Raw genomic sequence first — 17184 nt, 5'->3', positions numbered from 1 at the left:
AAGAAAATCTACAGAAGAAACTAATATACTTTAGCTTTTTCATTTTATTTATAAAAACTTTGATTGAAATTATTAATTAGAAATTAATTTCATTTCGAAATTTTTATATACATTAATTGTTATGGATAATAATAAACAATTTTGGATGTGTCCAAATTTGCATAATGTTGATGATTTCGTAAATACTTGACTGCAAAGCATCCTTAAGGTTATTTGAATATCTAAGAAGCGTTGACATTTCTTTTGGAGAATCTGATTAAAACAATAAAAATGGCTCTAAGCTCAGAATTAGAGTAATGTTAAATAAGTTTTTCTTCATTCGAATAGTCAAATTGTACAGTTGGTACAATTTGACCAGCCTTGTCATGTCGATGACATTCCCTAGGTGATGTAAGACGTCAGTCTTACATTAATTGAGTGCTTGTGTCTGTTGGATAGAAGCACCTTTCTAATAGAGGGTTTGAACTATCTATGTAGATATCCATAAATCATGATCCTTCTCTCGTTGTGGGGGTGGTGGTTCATCAACATATGAGTATCATTTCAGAAGCTTGTTCAGGTTCATTTATTGGCGACTGGTTTTACGTGACTTGTGCCTAACCTTGTGTACCATCCAAACTTAAAATTCTAGGGATGGTGCACGCTATTTATTGTATATCGGGTACACGTAAAAGCTGTGTGATAATTTTGAGATAATATTTATTTATAATATTTCTACTGCAATTTTCGAGATTAAATGCGAACAGACACGTTGTCTTGTATACTCGTCCGTAGTAGCTCAAGCGTGGTATTGTAAAATTAATTAGTTGTGGCATATGTACTTATAGTGCTATAAGTCTATCTTTAAATTATTTTTCTTATAAATAATATTTGGAATTTTTAATCCCTACTGTAATCCAACTCTAACACACAAAAAGTAATCAAAGAAATCTTTCTATATAGGTTAGGTTAATCTGACTGGTCATAAGTAACATATGCATAGACTAAGACCTATATGTAGATGTGTAGTGCGCATCATATAGAATATTGACATCTTCACGAATTGTATGAATGTTTGTAATTTTATTCCTGAGTTGTCCTACACTTAACAAAGTGTCAAATATTTTAAATCGATTTCATATATTCTGATCGAAAATATATGTATATTGTTTTAAAGTCTAGTTAATACTCAGATATTTATATTTCTCACATTCGTCACTATTGGTAGCTTGGAAGATATTAGTCTATATTACAATAAAATTATATATAGAACTAAACTGAAGCTGGTTAGCAGTACAGTATCTATATCTGAATTAAGGAATGATGACTTGTTTAGATAAATGCTTAAAAATATAATACGCTCTTGATGTTGTATTATGTGGAACGTCAGTGTCAAGAAAGGAAGTATTTTATATCAATACATATATGTATAATATTCGTATATATAATATTTTATATTTTGGATTTATTTATTTATTTTTATATAAAATACATCATTTTTGCTTTCTTGAAGTTAAATTAAACTGCTTTTCAATTTTATTTTGTTTTTAAAGACTAAAAAAATTTAAAGTTGGTTTTTAACATTTTATTTTTTTTTTATATAATTACTATCCATATAAATATCCTCGACGTATCGAAGTTTGTTTGACTTTTTCCTCAGGACGGTATATTATTACAACTTATTCTGGAAACAATTAGTAAGGAAACTGTATTTTTTTTATTATTATGAAAAAGAAGATAGTACACCGCATCTATTGTGCGGTTTAGTCGGATTATAGTGTTTCTCCAAGTCCATAATTTCTTTATAATCCATGAAATATCCTCATAGGTGTTTTTTTCGCTTGTGCATCAGTGCCGTGCATTTCCCCAGCACATGGTATGCGGTTTCTCTATCCTCTTTACTGTATCTGCAGTCTGAGTTGGTTTGGATTCCTAACTTTCTTAGGTGATTCTTCAATCTACAGTGACCTATTAGTAATCATGCAATAATTCTTAGGTTATTCTCTGTTTGTTCTATGCAATCCTTGAACCGTTTTAGATTGTAAGTCCTTAAAAGGATTTTAGATTGTGATCAGTAAGAAATCATTAAGTGGACTATTTATATTGGAAGCTGTTAACAAATTTAGTTATAAAAAATAAACAATAAAATAAATAATAATGAATGTACAATAAAGATTCGTTATGCATAGTAACATACATTATAATTATTTACACTTCATGACTTTTAGGTATATTTTTAGGTATACGTAGCATGCTAAAAAATCGGTTTGAACCATTGAGAAATTAGTTCTGTAGTTTAACACAGAATTTGTGGTTTTATTAGTGTTTTAAGAAGAATTTTCACCTACGATTGTGACAGTACAAAGCTGTGACAAGTTGTAAACAAACTCAAGGATACTTAAAACATAAGGACAACATTTTTTGCATTTCGGCTTATAAATACTTATGAATCTGTTAATACAATATCCTGTGTGTTTGTTTTCTGTACTCTGTTGTTTGCCAGTTAAGTTTCTTCCTTGCTGCAGCTGCACATCAATGTCATCCTTGCGTATGTGTATACTAGACAGCCGGATGAAACAGCAAAAGACCTTCAGAGAAGGTGAATTAAATTGAACCTGAATATCGCGCACAGGACACTGATGCTTTCTAACTAAAAGTTTAAAGTGCAACAGTATCTTGGCATACTTACTCAGATATTTTTGTATGCAGCTGCACATACTCGTCGGTTTTATATAGATGTGATTGCACTATGTACATAAATTTGCGCTGACAGTGCGTGAACGTTTGTCTCTATTTTATGTCTGTGTGCGGTTTATGCTCATACAGATAAATTCACACAGATACGAGTGTGCATATTTATGCTCTCATTTCGTTATTTGTTTCCTTTTTGAAGTCAAGGTTTTTCATTTAATCACTGCTGAAGGTTATATTGTTGTTTACCCGCAAATAAATTTCCTGCTCAAAGGATGCAACATAATTCATGGACGTTTTTCCCGGTTGCCACTACGATCGAGTTCACCTCTGTATCTGTGTAATTGTTTCTAACGAAAGACACTTCAGTTCAATTTGTTTGTAAATTGCAATTATTATTGCATTTAAAATGACATTAATTTTGTGATTGCGATAAATATTGAAAAAAAACTAAGGAATACATTTGCATATTGCGTTCAATTGCATTTGATTAAATTGCAGCTATTTAAACATTTCTATTTCTAAATTGATTTGTAGCAAACGACTATTTATTGTCTACTTTTAATTATATTGCCATTTGCTGTTATTATTATTATTAATATAAATAGCAAAAATTGAATCGCCATCATCACCTTTTCTTTTTTTTTTGAAGTAATTGGAAAGCATCGAAAGTGATAGTGTGAGGCTTGAACCCACTAATATCACCACTTAGGAATGATTATGGAATATTGTAGTCACGTTCAGTGGATGCAACCCCATTTCATTAATTAAGAGCAGAGCAGATAGCCCTAATATTAAACAAGCTAAATTTATTTAAACCACAGAAAGCTTGAACCAAATTACATGAGGTGTGGTATTGTTGCGAAAGGAGTGGGGTGGGCGCAGACTTGCGGAGAGTTCAGCAAGATGCATTTCTGCACGTAGCGAGGCTATGTTGTTAAGGAGGGTCTTGCAATGTCGACATGATGTCGGCACCGAAGCTGTTGGGATGGGTTGGGGAGCTGATCGCAAATCGAAGAGTTATGAACATGGGTAGCCATTATTGGCTTAGGTGGGATAGACTTTTTATGTTAATGTGTACTATCTCTTCAATAAATAGTAGTAAGTAAGTAAGTAAGAATTTATTAATTTATCGCTATTACAGATATGTTTTTGTAATACAATGATCCTAACAAAGAGTACAAAAAAATAGATAGATAGATTAATTAGATTATTTGAGACAATAACTATTAAGTTGTCTGTTTTAATTAAAATTTAAGTGTGATTCGAACATAGTGAAAAAATATACGTGATTATAAAACTAATATAATGCTATAATGATGAAGAAATTTAAAATTCAGAAAACCATAAAAAAAGGATATGAGAATTAGATACATAATATATATAAAAATAATATTAAAAAAAAAGAAAAAAGTATATTAATACTAATAACAGATATACAAACTATAAGAGAAGTGGTACCTTAAAAATTACACGTCGAAATCACTCGCTACAATCCATCAGTACTTCACGTCTGTATTGCAAACTTTCCCTAGTAGTATTTGTGCTATTATTCAAAGTTCATCATCAGATATTGAGTACCTATCTATGACATTCTCTTGTATATATGTAATTCGGAATGGTTTTCCTCTAAATTTGCCGAAATTTTTTAATAAGTTCCTTTTTTTAATAAGAGTGCTTCGAGCAAAATTTTCAAAATTTTTTCCTAGAAGATTAAAAAATACTTCTGATAATAAATACCATTTTGTAAAAGTGTATTTCTTTGTAGAATTTTATGCTAAATCCGAATTAAATTTAGAAATGAATATTTTTGAGTTAGAACGGTTCGAATAGATGTGAAAAGACAACAAAAATTTTAGTTAATTTATTGAATTTTGGCTGACAATGCAACGCTGTTTCGAGTATCATCAGTGGTCTTAGGAAATATTCTTATTTTTTTAATTAAGTTATTATATTATATTATTATTATAGTATTAGTTATTAATTAACTTCTGAATATTTTAACCTAAGCAAATGACCTAAACAAAAATAAACGCAAAACGCAAAAAACTCTTCGTTTTGGTCTAATAACAGTTAAGACAGATACATCTAACCATCACTTGAAACAAATTATTCTGTAAAAGAATGGAAGACTATACTTCAATCAGTTTTCTAAAAGTGCATAGTGTATTACACTCTAAAAACTAAATTTTAATTGATAGATGATTTTTTGTGTAAGAGTTTCCATTTGAAACTCTTATGCTCTCAATTCATTCACTATTTATAAACACTTTATTTCAAGTGTCAGTTTTTTTTTAAATCCAATTTTACAAGATCACAGTTAACACGAGCGCATCTAGTTAATATGAATTCAGATCTATGCGATTAGACTGAAAAACTAATAAGCATGTTTGTTGATTACACATGGGTTGCTTTTACCTATGACATTAGCCTATGATGTCGGAAATAGTTTATATTAGTTCTTCTTAAGTACTGATCTATCAACTCACTTCCTGATTATAAATGTTGTCAAACTTTTTAATTAATCCATCTAAAAAGCAGAAGTTTCATAAGTTTATTTAGTTTTATTGATGAAATAGGGTTTACAACAGAATAGCATTTGTTTGCCTAAACATTTCTGTTGCGTATTTATTCTAAATCTTTTTTAAACATATTTATAAACACAGTCAAACTTCCATAACTCGTAGTAGCATCTTGCAAAGGAATGGTTTGATTTACGAAGACTTCGAGTTAAAGAAATTTTTTGTAATTGTAACTCATTTGCTCTCTAAACCCTGTTGCACTCTATTTAGTTCAAGTTCAAGCTTCGAGTTATGGAAATTTGACTGTATATATGGTATGTGTGGTACTGGAGTAATGGAGTTAAATATCACTCATACGCTCCGTGATCCCAATAAAATGAGTAACGCAAACGAAATTTACAAATTTTTTTTTTTAATTGTAGTTGTGAACTACAACTACTGTAACCTTGGAATTTTTTTCTTAATTATTTTATGCTTTAAATATTTACTAAATATAAGTTAAATTTTCTACTTAAATACATTATTCATTTAAATAAATATTAAAAGCTTTGCTATTTTTCTTTTTTATTTACAGTTGTCTAAATGGAGCGATACCAAAACCAACCAAGAAGGAGGTAAATATTATTACACTATACTCATTCTTTGTCTTTGTTGTGGTATCTTTTTTGAACACTAACTAAATTAATTAATAATTAAATTAATTAAAAGATTATAGTAAGTTTCTACAATATGAATAGCGACTTAAGATTTTCAGCCACGAACAAAATTTGGTCCCAAAAACCATAACGGTAAATCTTCCTCACGGTTACTTTATTGCTATAGAATACAATAAGATAACGATTGCTTAAATAGATATTAGTTTAACTTAATATTACTTTAAATTACTTAAAGAAATTTAAAATAAGTTGTCATGAATTCAAATACGAGAAAAATACTGGCACCAGTTGAAAAATTATAGCCTGCTTTTTCTTGGTTGCACTTTAATGGAGACACCTTCTATCTTAGTTTCCTGATAATATATATTAAGATATCCCAAACAATGAAGTTAATTAGTTATTATTAAATAAAAAGCTATGAATGCATTCCGGCCTAAAAGATCTATTGTACGCCTAAGGACCCAACTAAAACAATTTATAAATCCAATAATTGCTGTGGGCTCAATTTTATCTATTTTATTTGGGACTAAGATCTCGCTTCCAAGATAGTCAAGTTTACGTTTTGCTGCGACTGAGCAGTTGCATAAAATATATTTTGATGTTTCCTTCTCCTTTTGACAGAGTCGACAGAAAACACTTTCTTCAGCACCTATATTCTTCATGTGGTAATTAAGCCTAAAGTGTTCTATAAGAAGTTCAGTGTAGATTTTAATATTGTTTCTGCTAAGGCCAAGGATAGCAACAACTTTGATGTGTACAGGATCAATAAATCGTCTTGACTGTTGTTCAAGTAGATTTTGTTTCTTCCGTTCACATAATAGGTTACCTAAATTAGAGTAATTAGGTAACAAGCCCAAGTATATACACACTGCTGAGTCTCAATAAAACATATAGCGATTGCTTCAAAAAATTGTTTTGAATTTTTTGATGCTTTACTATGTTAATTCTGTGGGGTTTTTTATGGTGATAATCGTTCGTCCTCTTCAACGTTCTCAAGACCATCACGAAATCGAATAAACTTATAAAACAAATCTGTACACAGAACATGCATTCGTTTCCGTACACATTTATTAGCATTTCATATTAGAATCTCGAATATAACGAGTAACTCTTTGTTTCTTTGTTTTTCTTTGATCGAGGTATATAAAGGAATATTACATATGTAAAAACTCAATCCATATAAAAATAACAGTAAGTTGATAATGTGTACTTTAATTACTTACCATCCTTTATTCATAGATGTCGCTATACTAAAAATTTTATGGATCTAAATTAAAAAATGGATCTTCAACAAAACCACCATAATTTTCGTATCATTAAATTTTTAAAACATTCTATAAACTAATTCAAAGGATCGTATTGAAATCGTATTGAAATAGCTGTACTAGTTAAGCTATTTGGGGAAGCATAAGATATAGGATAATGTTAATTTATTTGGAATATCAACATTGAATGACCATTATTTTCTAACTTTTTTGCTAAAGAAAATATTTTATATACCAATTTGAAAAACATCTAACAGGGTAGAAATAATTAAAGTACTAAAAACAATTGGATATATTGTTTTTGTCATATGATATGATAATGAATACATAGGTACCATATATGAAAAATACAACTTTTTAATATTTTTCAAAATAATTCAGCTGTATTTTGAGATCTTGAAATGTCAGTTTACCCTAAAGAATCATATTTTGTTATTCGTGCTAAAATTTAAAGTTTCCTTTGTATATTTTTACGAATCTTCCCAGTCCTCTCTTCACGTTAAAATACTCTACAATATTTGGATTTGAGCCAGTAAAAAAAGAGATAAAAATATATTATCAGTTTTTATTTTAATCATGTCACATCCTCATATCGCTCCATATCGCGCCAATACCGAATTTGGTATGCATTATGCCGCACTGCAACGGATAAAAGCCAAGCCAATAATCTGAACACTGAAGTGCCATTATTGTCGAATTGTACAAGTTTGTGAATGCGGGTAGAGGGACTGCAGTCGTAAGCTTGTTTGTGGATATGTGCGCTCTGTCGTTAATGCAGTATTTGTATAGCACAGTAACGGTGTTTTCAGGTCAATCAATAGAATTGAATGGATTACATCCGTGACTTGTGAATTTTATTCCTTTACACGCTCATATCCTTCCATAAGCCTTTCGTTAAAAACGATAAAATTGTTAATAAAAGAAAGCTAAATAAAATGCAATCATTTGCTGTATTACCGTACTCGTATGGCATACCTACATATATACGAGAATCTGAATGAGTATATACGAAAATCCTATGTATATCGTGCGGTGTATACATATGTACCACGGTTGTAAAATCCACGACCTACCTCACGTGAAAAAAAATTGGCAAGTTGCACATGGAAGAACGTATGAAAGTTCCAAATGAAATGAAAATAGTAGTGACGGTTGAACTTATTGAGTTCAATGTACTTAACATAATCAAAGAGGTCGAATGCCATGAGAATTTATTTAGAAAATGTTATTTTTGTACTTCTGCAAATGGCTTAATTGGTCTTTTGCATAAATATTAGAAATTAAAATATTTAAAAAGTTGAATGAAAGAGTTATGTAAATTATAGTTACTGATATAGCTATTATACGACTTTCATATAAATTTAAATCGAAATTTATATATTTTACATGTTATCAGTGTAAAAAGTACACAGAATTTTTAAACACGCTCTAAGGATAATGCCACGATTTTTTTTTCATGAGTTGGTAACATTGTGTTTTGTTAGTGTGCAAGATTTAAGCACGATCTGCTATATAATGTTTAAATGTCGGTTATTTTTGTAGTTTTTTTGTGCGTCCTGCAGTACTAAAAATTTGTTATATATAGTCATCGCCTGATATAAGCATCACCTGATATGATTAGATAAGGTTTTTTTCTGTCCACGAAACTATAACTTCAAGGAAGGTATTTTGGATTCATTATAGGATTTATGATAAATATGATCGATTAATTATGTACTGAATTTACTTACCTAACATGACTTCGTAAGGCATTTTTCTGTCCCCGAAACTATAACTTCAAGGAAGGTACTTTGAATTGATTACGAAATTCGATTAACGAATTGTAGGCTTACGAAAAATATATAATAGATTACATTTACAACATTGGATGATAAGTACATGAGATGACACACTAATGAAAAATCCATATAAAGTGTCAACTTAGAAATGATACCTGTCTAAATTTAGTGACGTTTAAATATTTGATGACACTTTCATATTTTCAAAGCAATGGATTCGAAGCAATTGTGTTTTGATTTATCATTGCTTTGTGATAGGAAAAAATACCGTGCCAACAAAATTTTGGCTTTATATGTAAGTACTACCCGAACTTTATTTTATCGAACAAATGGTAGAGAAGTGGTTTACTGACTGCAAAACGCGGCCATACAAACAATAATGATACAGAACGTACTCAAAAGTAATGATGACAGTGAAAAACATTAAAGAAGTCCAGAAAATCGTTTCAGCAAACCATGATGTGGAATCGTAGGAGATGGCTGACACCTTAGAGATTTAAAATGAACACGGTGGATTTATTTTGCTTTAGCTCTTGATTATGGGAAATGTTTAATGATAGTTGACCACAAAAACAACGTATCAGTGAGTCTAAGAACTGTGTGTAGCTGTTGAAGCGACATAAAAACAGATTTTTTGCATTAGTTTGTGACAAGGAATGAACTGAGATCCACCACTACACTCTAGAGTTAAATCAGTAGTCAGCCGAGCTGACGCAAAAGACAGCTGGCAAAGTTATGGCGCTCATTGACTGCCTTAAAAATGTCAGACTATCAATATTGAATGCTACATGACCTAACTGGTGAGTTTTAAGGAGAAAATCGCGAAACAACAGTTCCATATGTACAAGAAAAAACTCCATTTTTAACAATATAATACACTGTGTCACAAATCGTGACCAAATTGCTCGAATTACGTTTTAAGTTGCTTTCACATCCACGGTATTTACCAGATTAAAAATTTAGCGTTACTATCTGTTCGCAGACTTCAGAAAAATACTCAAGAGAAGAAGATTTGGATCCAATGTAAAATAACTCTATGATAAATATACGACATCCTCAATAAATTACACACTATTTAAAGATCAGTAAAAACAGCAGTTAGAGACATTAGGCCATATCCTAGAGTACTAAAATCGCGAATCAAATTTTAGCCACTAACATTATATACATATATAATAAATTTATCATAAAAATATTTACAAGAATTTGTAATTACAAAAAGTTCTACAATGATTTTAAAAAATAAATTGATTATTATTATCACATTAAACAATTAATCCTATTGAAAGTATCTTACATCTTACTATACCTGCGCTCCATGGGAAGATATGGATGATAGTTAATGATAGTATCTTAACATAAATCAAAAATATGAATAGCTTATGTTAAACAGTATTATTATACTCGTATGCATATATTATTAGATATTAAAAATTTTTATGAAGGGTTTTCTCTGCTCAGAACACCCTAAAGGTAAGTCTGTAGGTTGAAAATGAATTTTTCGTGTGTTTATTCAAATAAAATTCTTGAAATATTGTTTATTTTTAAATAAAAATTCCTAAGCCAAAAAACTTCGGTTCTATTATTGAAACATAATATGAGGTCATGATATATTAGCTCTCTGGTTGATTTTGATTAATCTAATTAATAAAAGTTGACCACAAAATATAATGTCAAAATTACTATAAATTAGTTGGAATAGTTTTTTGGTGCAAGTTAGAACTTTAATATAAAATGCATTATAAATATATATAACTACACATATTATGTATTATATATATATAAATACAAATCAAGTTAATTATATGAATGTGATTCATTAGTAAAAAATCTGAACTAAAGGCTAACCAGTTGGAATAAATTCCTTTTTGTTAAGTATTGAATACTACTTTTAATTTAATATAAAATAATAATATAATAATAAATAAATAAAAAAATTTAATGCATATATATACATATTTAAACGTTTCTCAAAATATTTCCGTAAAATAAAATTCCTTCAACTTCCTTCGTGGATTAGTTTCAATGAAATAGTTAATTCTAGTTATAATGTTGGCTGTGAAAGCAATGTGTTTTAAAATATTTACAATTTTGCCAGGATGATAATAACCTATGTGTATCACCCGTGTATTATTTTTTTCCTGCAGACATTTTCATTTAAAATGTTTAATAAGCCTGTATAGTAATCAATATTGATTGTTTGATTCGATGGCAAGTATATAGCACTTATTCCAATAAAATGTTAACAAAACCTTTTTAATCGATTCTAAGGTCTTTGGACTCTTCTGTATAGATGTTATTATTTTGACTGCTCTTATATACTGCATCATGGTATCTATTACCATAATAGTGAGCACTGAATCAACACAAAAGTTCGGAGGAATTATATTAAATAGGTTTTACTGAGAAAGAGCGTGTTAATACAGAGAACAACACTAACTTATTGTTGAATTTTCCGTCTTCCAAATGAAAAGGACCTAATAAGCTTACCTCCGCCATAACAGTCAGCGCTACGAAGAAATTTTCTTCTAGATGTTATTTATTTCTTTTTCATTTTCACAAGTATTTACAATAGGACGATGAAAAACATTATTGAGCATATTTTTGACAATTAATACCGGTGATGTTATGGAAATTAAATTTTATAGTATTAATTATAAAATCAAAAAGTCAAATTCGGTTGAAGCATCAATCCCATGTTTGGGTGTAACTGTCAGGACTGTAAGGAAACTTTCGTCTAGACAATATTTATTTCTCTCCATTTTCTAAAGTACTTATAATAGGCCGATGAAAAAAATTATTAAGCGTAATTTTGACAATAAATACAGGTGATGTTATGGAAATTGAATTTTATAGTATTAATTATAAAATCAAAAAATCAATTTCGATGTGAAGCATTACGCCCATCTCATGTTTGGCTGTAACTGTCAGGACTGTAAGGAAACTTTCTTCTAGACAATATTTATTTCTAAACATAATAAGCATAATTTTAACAATTACTACAGGCAATGTTATGGCTATTGTATTTTATAGATTAATACCATAAGACTATAAAATTAAAAAGTTATTTTCGATTGGTTGGTTGCAGTAGCAGGCCATTAGATAACTTCCATGTGGCTCAATTAGCGATTTTTCGCCGTTATGCTACCACATTCCTCACAGGGACCCTAGTATAGAATAGTAGAGACTAAATTTATCCCGTCGAGTTTTGGTAATTTAATCTTCACCGATGAACAGTCTGATAAACTATCAAAGAAGGATTTTCCTAAGAACCTATATCTTCTGGACGCCAAAGTCGGGGATTCACAGAGAAAATGTATTATAGTTTCATTCTCCTGCGGGTTTCCACAACTTCTGCATCTGCATCTCATCTTGGGGAGTAACAGCTTTTATTTATTGTCACAGAAAACGTCATTAATGTTAAATTTTCTTATAATTTAACAACATTTGGTGCCTTCTTGTGTGAGCATCCATATATTTGTTTAATGCACTTAATGGGATTCATTTTCTAGGGTTTCTAAGTTCTAAGACATTCAGGTAACAATAAAGTTTTTTGTTTAAAAATGATATTTAACTTTTTTAAGATTCGAGAATATTCTTTTAAATTTTAGCCAAAAATTTAAATTTTGTATCAAAAACGTTTAATCAAAAAGAAAATTCAACAAAGGTCATACATGTGTTAAGTCCTTTTGAATTTTTTTTAATAAATTTACTCTAATTTTGTTGTTGTTACTTTTAATTGAATGAATAATGAACTCAATGTCATTTGAAATTAAATGCCAAAAAACTGACACCATTCTCACAGAATTGCACTATGAAGCATAAAAGAATGCAATAATTGACCCAGATTTGTGTATGCAACTACTAAAATTGCCTTTAAAATGTAATACTCGCTGTTAGTGGGTGTGTGCATTTACATATATTCGTTGTAATATAAAAGCGCACTCGCATATAAACCACACTCGCTCATATGCATATACCTTCATGTGCGAGTACTAGTACCAAATGTATGCATATGTAACTAACTAATCGTTGTGTGTTAAAAATTGCGGGTTTGTTATACATGCGCACGTTTAGTGGGCCTATTGTGCGATTAGCTCAGCATATTTTGGGTGCTAAATGTGAGTCTACATATATTCACGCCTATCAATATTTTTACTTAAGTATTGTGTACAGAACTAATAGTTGCATTTAGGAACTAGGGACTTTAATACACTTCATAGTAGTCTAAATTAATGACAAAGAAAAGGATAATGCAATTAATTGGGTGTTATAGTATTCATTTTTATCTAATAATTTCTACAAGTTCGGTGAATATATTAATCTGGATAACAAAAATCTGGATAAAAGAAAAGATAAAAACTTCCATTAATACAAAAATAATAAATCTGATTTGTCTTTTGTATGTTTACTACTTTCTTTATGTCTGCGAAAACTTATAATAGTCTGATAAGAAATGGAGTACAGTGTTTTCCAGTCATTCCTATAGACCTATTTTCAAAGTAACTTCTCACAGTAAAACAGTTTACTGTGTGCAGTAATTTTGTGTACTCAATTTTTAATAAAATAGTCAAAAATTTTTATCAAATATTTTGAAGACTTCCTGCCTTGGAACTAGGGTAGAAAAAACGTCTAAGTAGCACACTTCCAAACTACTTAAATATTAAATATTAATTTAAGTTGAATTCTTTTCTTTAACATGTTATATTAATATTATTAACATGTTATTATAAATATGATTTAAGATGACTTAAACATCCAAAATTCATTTGTTAAAAGTATTACTAGGTATCTATGATAGTTGTAATATTAATGAAAAAAAAAAAAATTACTTATAACGTATAACATAATATATGATATATTTGTTGATCTTAATTTGTCTTTTTCTTTTTATTCCAAAGCGTTACAACCTTCCATAGATTAAATGTTTCGCAGTATTTGCTTTATAGGTCTGACTTAATAGCTTTGGACGGAAATAGATTTTAGGTTATATTCGTATTGCTATCCTTTTAGTATTTTATGATTTTAAGTATTTTAGGAATATTTTGCAGGTTTGTAGCACTCATATTCTTGATATACCAAGCTATCTCAAATGTTGCGATCTTGCATTACGTATAACTATCTCTTTGTCGAGCAGCTCTTTAAGGTCAAAGTTAAATCAGCTTTTGTATAAGTCTTAAGCTAAGATCAGATTAAGTATTTTTCATATAATCCGTTTTTAAAATATTACTAGATGTTTGTAGTTAGCAGCACCTTGAAGTCATACCTCACATTCATATATTAGAATAGATCGAATATGTGTTTTATATACATATATACAACTTTGTATTTTTTAAATAAAATAATTTCAATAATTTCAAATATGAAATTTTATTAGGAGATACTATAATATTTTTAATCGCCTATCAATTTTTGTGTCCAGCTAAAATGAAGTAGAACCATCATTATTGAATTAACAAAAGTTTTCTAACGATATGTATCCTCTAGGGGTTTACATCGTTTAATAAATGCCACTTTAGTTGTTACTTTTTATTTTAAGCACCCATTTTTTGGATTGCTTTTATTCTCTTAAACCAATGCTGTCCAAAGCACGGCCCATGGAGGGCCCCGCCTGACATTTGCGGTTTCCAATCTACCAAAACTACACTAATTTTGGTAAAATTGCATTATTTTATTTTTGTATGGTTCTCAAATATATAAATAAAACATTATCACCGTATTTTTATATTTCTTCAAAAAAATTATAAATGTATGTATTTGTTTCTGAGACACTCCAATCTATACAATGATTTGTATTGACTCGATATCGGATCTGAACTGTTCAATAATCGTTACTTTTTTTTGAGAGAATTGACTTCTTTACAGTCGACAGAACTGTTAATAATGCTTGGATTATCTACTAATACAATAAAAACTCTCCAAACACTAATATTAAACAAACTGAAGTGATGTCCTCAAGAAACCTGCTTAGAGAGTTATAATTATGAGGACTATCAGCTCAAAATTAACATTTACCAACAATTGCTTACCTTAGGGATTTTTATAGCAAAAAATACGAGAATTTTAATTAATTTTTTTATCATAATAAATGGTTTAATAATATTAAGAACATTACACTTTTGTGTGACTTTATTAATAGAAAAATAAAATATATTATCAATAAGATTAATGAAGAATGAAAACAAAATAGGTTTGTGGTACTTAAAAGCACACAAAATATTTTTAAAGTTAAAACAATTAATGTAAGTCTTTTCTTTATTTAAAGGCATAAAAATCCTTAACGAAAATATTAACAACCATCTAACACTAAAATGGTTTGTTCAAATGTATCTTCATATCTTATAACAATTCTATATATGAAATAGTAAACAATTAGACAATAGAACTACCATAGTTTTTATATTACTTGAATTATAATAGTGCAAGCAGAACACTTTAATAAGCTTTAATAAAGCACTAAAAATTATTTTCTATAAAGACAATTCTACATTTGATTACAAAACCCAAGAATATTAGTTTTATGAACTCTGATACAGTGTAGACAATTTTATATATAGTTTAGAAGAGGAGAGGTTATGTGCGTAGGTGTTTGACCCAGATCATAAGTTCAAAGATGAAAACAAAAAAATTATTACCGAAGACTTGGATGCAATATAGGCAATAAATATCTCCGAATGGGAGTGTTGAAATTGACATATGAATATGTGCTCTCGCAATCATCCAACTGAAACGCATTAAATATACTCTGAAGCACTGTAGTATAATCCAAGATATGAAGCTCAAAATACGAAACTCTCATGAAGGAATTTTTAATGAAGGTTTTATTTTGCTGTTATGTAAGTCTTCAAAACTCATATGCAATATATTAAATGTAAAAGTTTTTGTGGTAAAATATACAATAAATCCTAATCATCGTCATTACATCATCACTAGTTCAATACTTTGCAGCCCCAATAATGTTGGATGTATGCCTAAACATACATTGAGTGTAGTTAAACTAAAACTTAATAGGGAGTTCTACTGTTTTTTTAATTATAATTTTACTACCATAATCTTTGCAGTGTTCCATAAATAATTTAAGAATACTAAGGGGTAGTCGTCAATATAGGAATTGTCCGCAAACGTTGCTGCAAACGTTGCAGTCCAAATAAATTATATACGGAGTATAAATCAATCCGAATATTTCTTAGGAACACTGATGATGAGTACGTGACAATACTCGTAACATCGTTGTATGGTCAGTCAATTTTCAATAAATTAACTTAAATTTTTGTTGTTATCTCTTCATTTCTATTCGAACTCTACTAACTTTTAAATAGTTTCTTTTCATCATAAGAGTCGGCGAAAACTTTTAACATTAAATAACTAATGAATATTCTTGCAATAATATATTGAGATATTGCAGTTTGTATTGATTTTTTATTGATATATATATATTTTTTTTCATACTCTCTCTCTCTCTCTCTTTCTCTCTCTCTCTCTCTCTAACAAATTTGTTGCTAATTTACACAATGTAAAAGTATTCATGATGATTAACATTTCTATTTAAAATTGACCAGAGAGTCTTCTAAGAATCTCCAATTCTTAATTTAATACGATAAAAACCTGAAATATTGAAAAAAACATTAATAATTATTGTTTATTAACATATTTGCAGTACGGCTTTCATCAGATGAAAAATTTTATATTTTATCTATTTTTTATTTCAGACGAAGGAAAAAAATTGCACTTTGTCAGTCCGGCACGTCGAAAATCTGTACTGGCTCCCATTTTAAATAAAATCAAGAATGGTACAGATGTGGATGGCAGTGAAAAAAAGAATGGCGCCTTTGATAGCAATGGACATGTTACTGTTCAAATAGAACCGGCTAAAAAGGTCAAGGTAAATGGAAGAGTACACGTCTCCGCAAAATTAAAAAATATTTATTTATTTATGAATGTAAATGGCAGAGTGTGTGCAGGCGGCTTTGCGTATGGGAATTAACAATGATTGTACTTTGTACATAACAATTAATTTAACACTAATTGAAAAATTTGTTTTTATTAAAAGTTGTAGAAAAAATATAAAGAAATAAATATTAATTTTTTTTTTAAATTTTTTATTCACACTGGTACATATGTGGTTTTCTTTATAGAGACATAGCATACACGGCATGATGGAGGAGGAGAATATTATAAGACCGCATCAAGAGATACGACAGTTGACCTTAGAAGAAAAGAAGTTTTTGTTGGCTGTTGAACGTGGTGATATGGCCGGTACAAGAAGGTAACTAGTAATTAATTTTTTTTCCTA

At 29.3% G+C, this 17184-nt stretch overlaps 1 protein-coding gene across 1 annotated transcript in view; it reads left to right on the top strand.

Moving 5' to 3' along the window:
• Positions 1–17184, top strand: part of LOC119689264 (transient receptor potential-gamma protein) — a 38780-nt gene that overhangs the window by 7743 nt on the left and 13853 nt on the right. Inside the window, exons 2-4 of the mRNA XM_038104056.1 lie at positions 5767–5806; positions 16601–16773; positions 17027–17157. Of these exons, the coding sequence (XP_037959984.1) occupies positions 17045–17157 (113 nt within the window). The 5' untranslated portion in view covers positions 5767–5806; positions 16601–16773; positions 17027–17044. The remainder of the gene's footprint in view (positions 1–5766; positions 5807–16600; positions 16774–17026; positions 17158–17184) is intronic.

The sequence above is a fragment of the Teleopsis dalmanni genome, chromosome X (assembly GCF_002237135.1).
Source record: "Teleopsis dalmanni isolate 2A chromosome X, ASM223713v2, whole genome shotgun sequence".
In the NCBI taxonomy this organism is placed as follows: Eukaryota; Metazoa; Arthropoda; class Insecta; order Diptera; family Diopsidae; genus Teleopsis; species Teleopsis dalmanni.
This window is presented reverse-complemented; position numbering and strand designations above follow the sequence as displayed.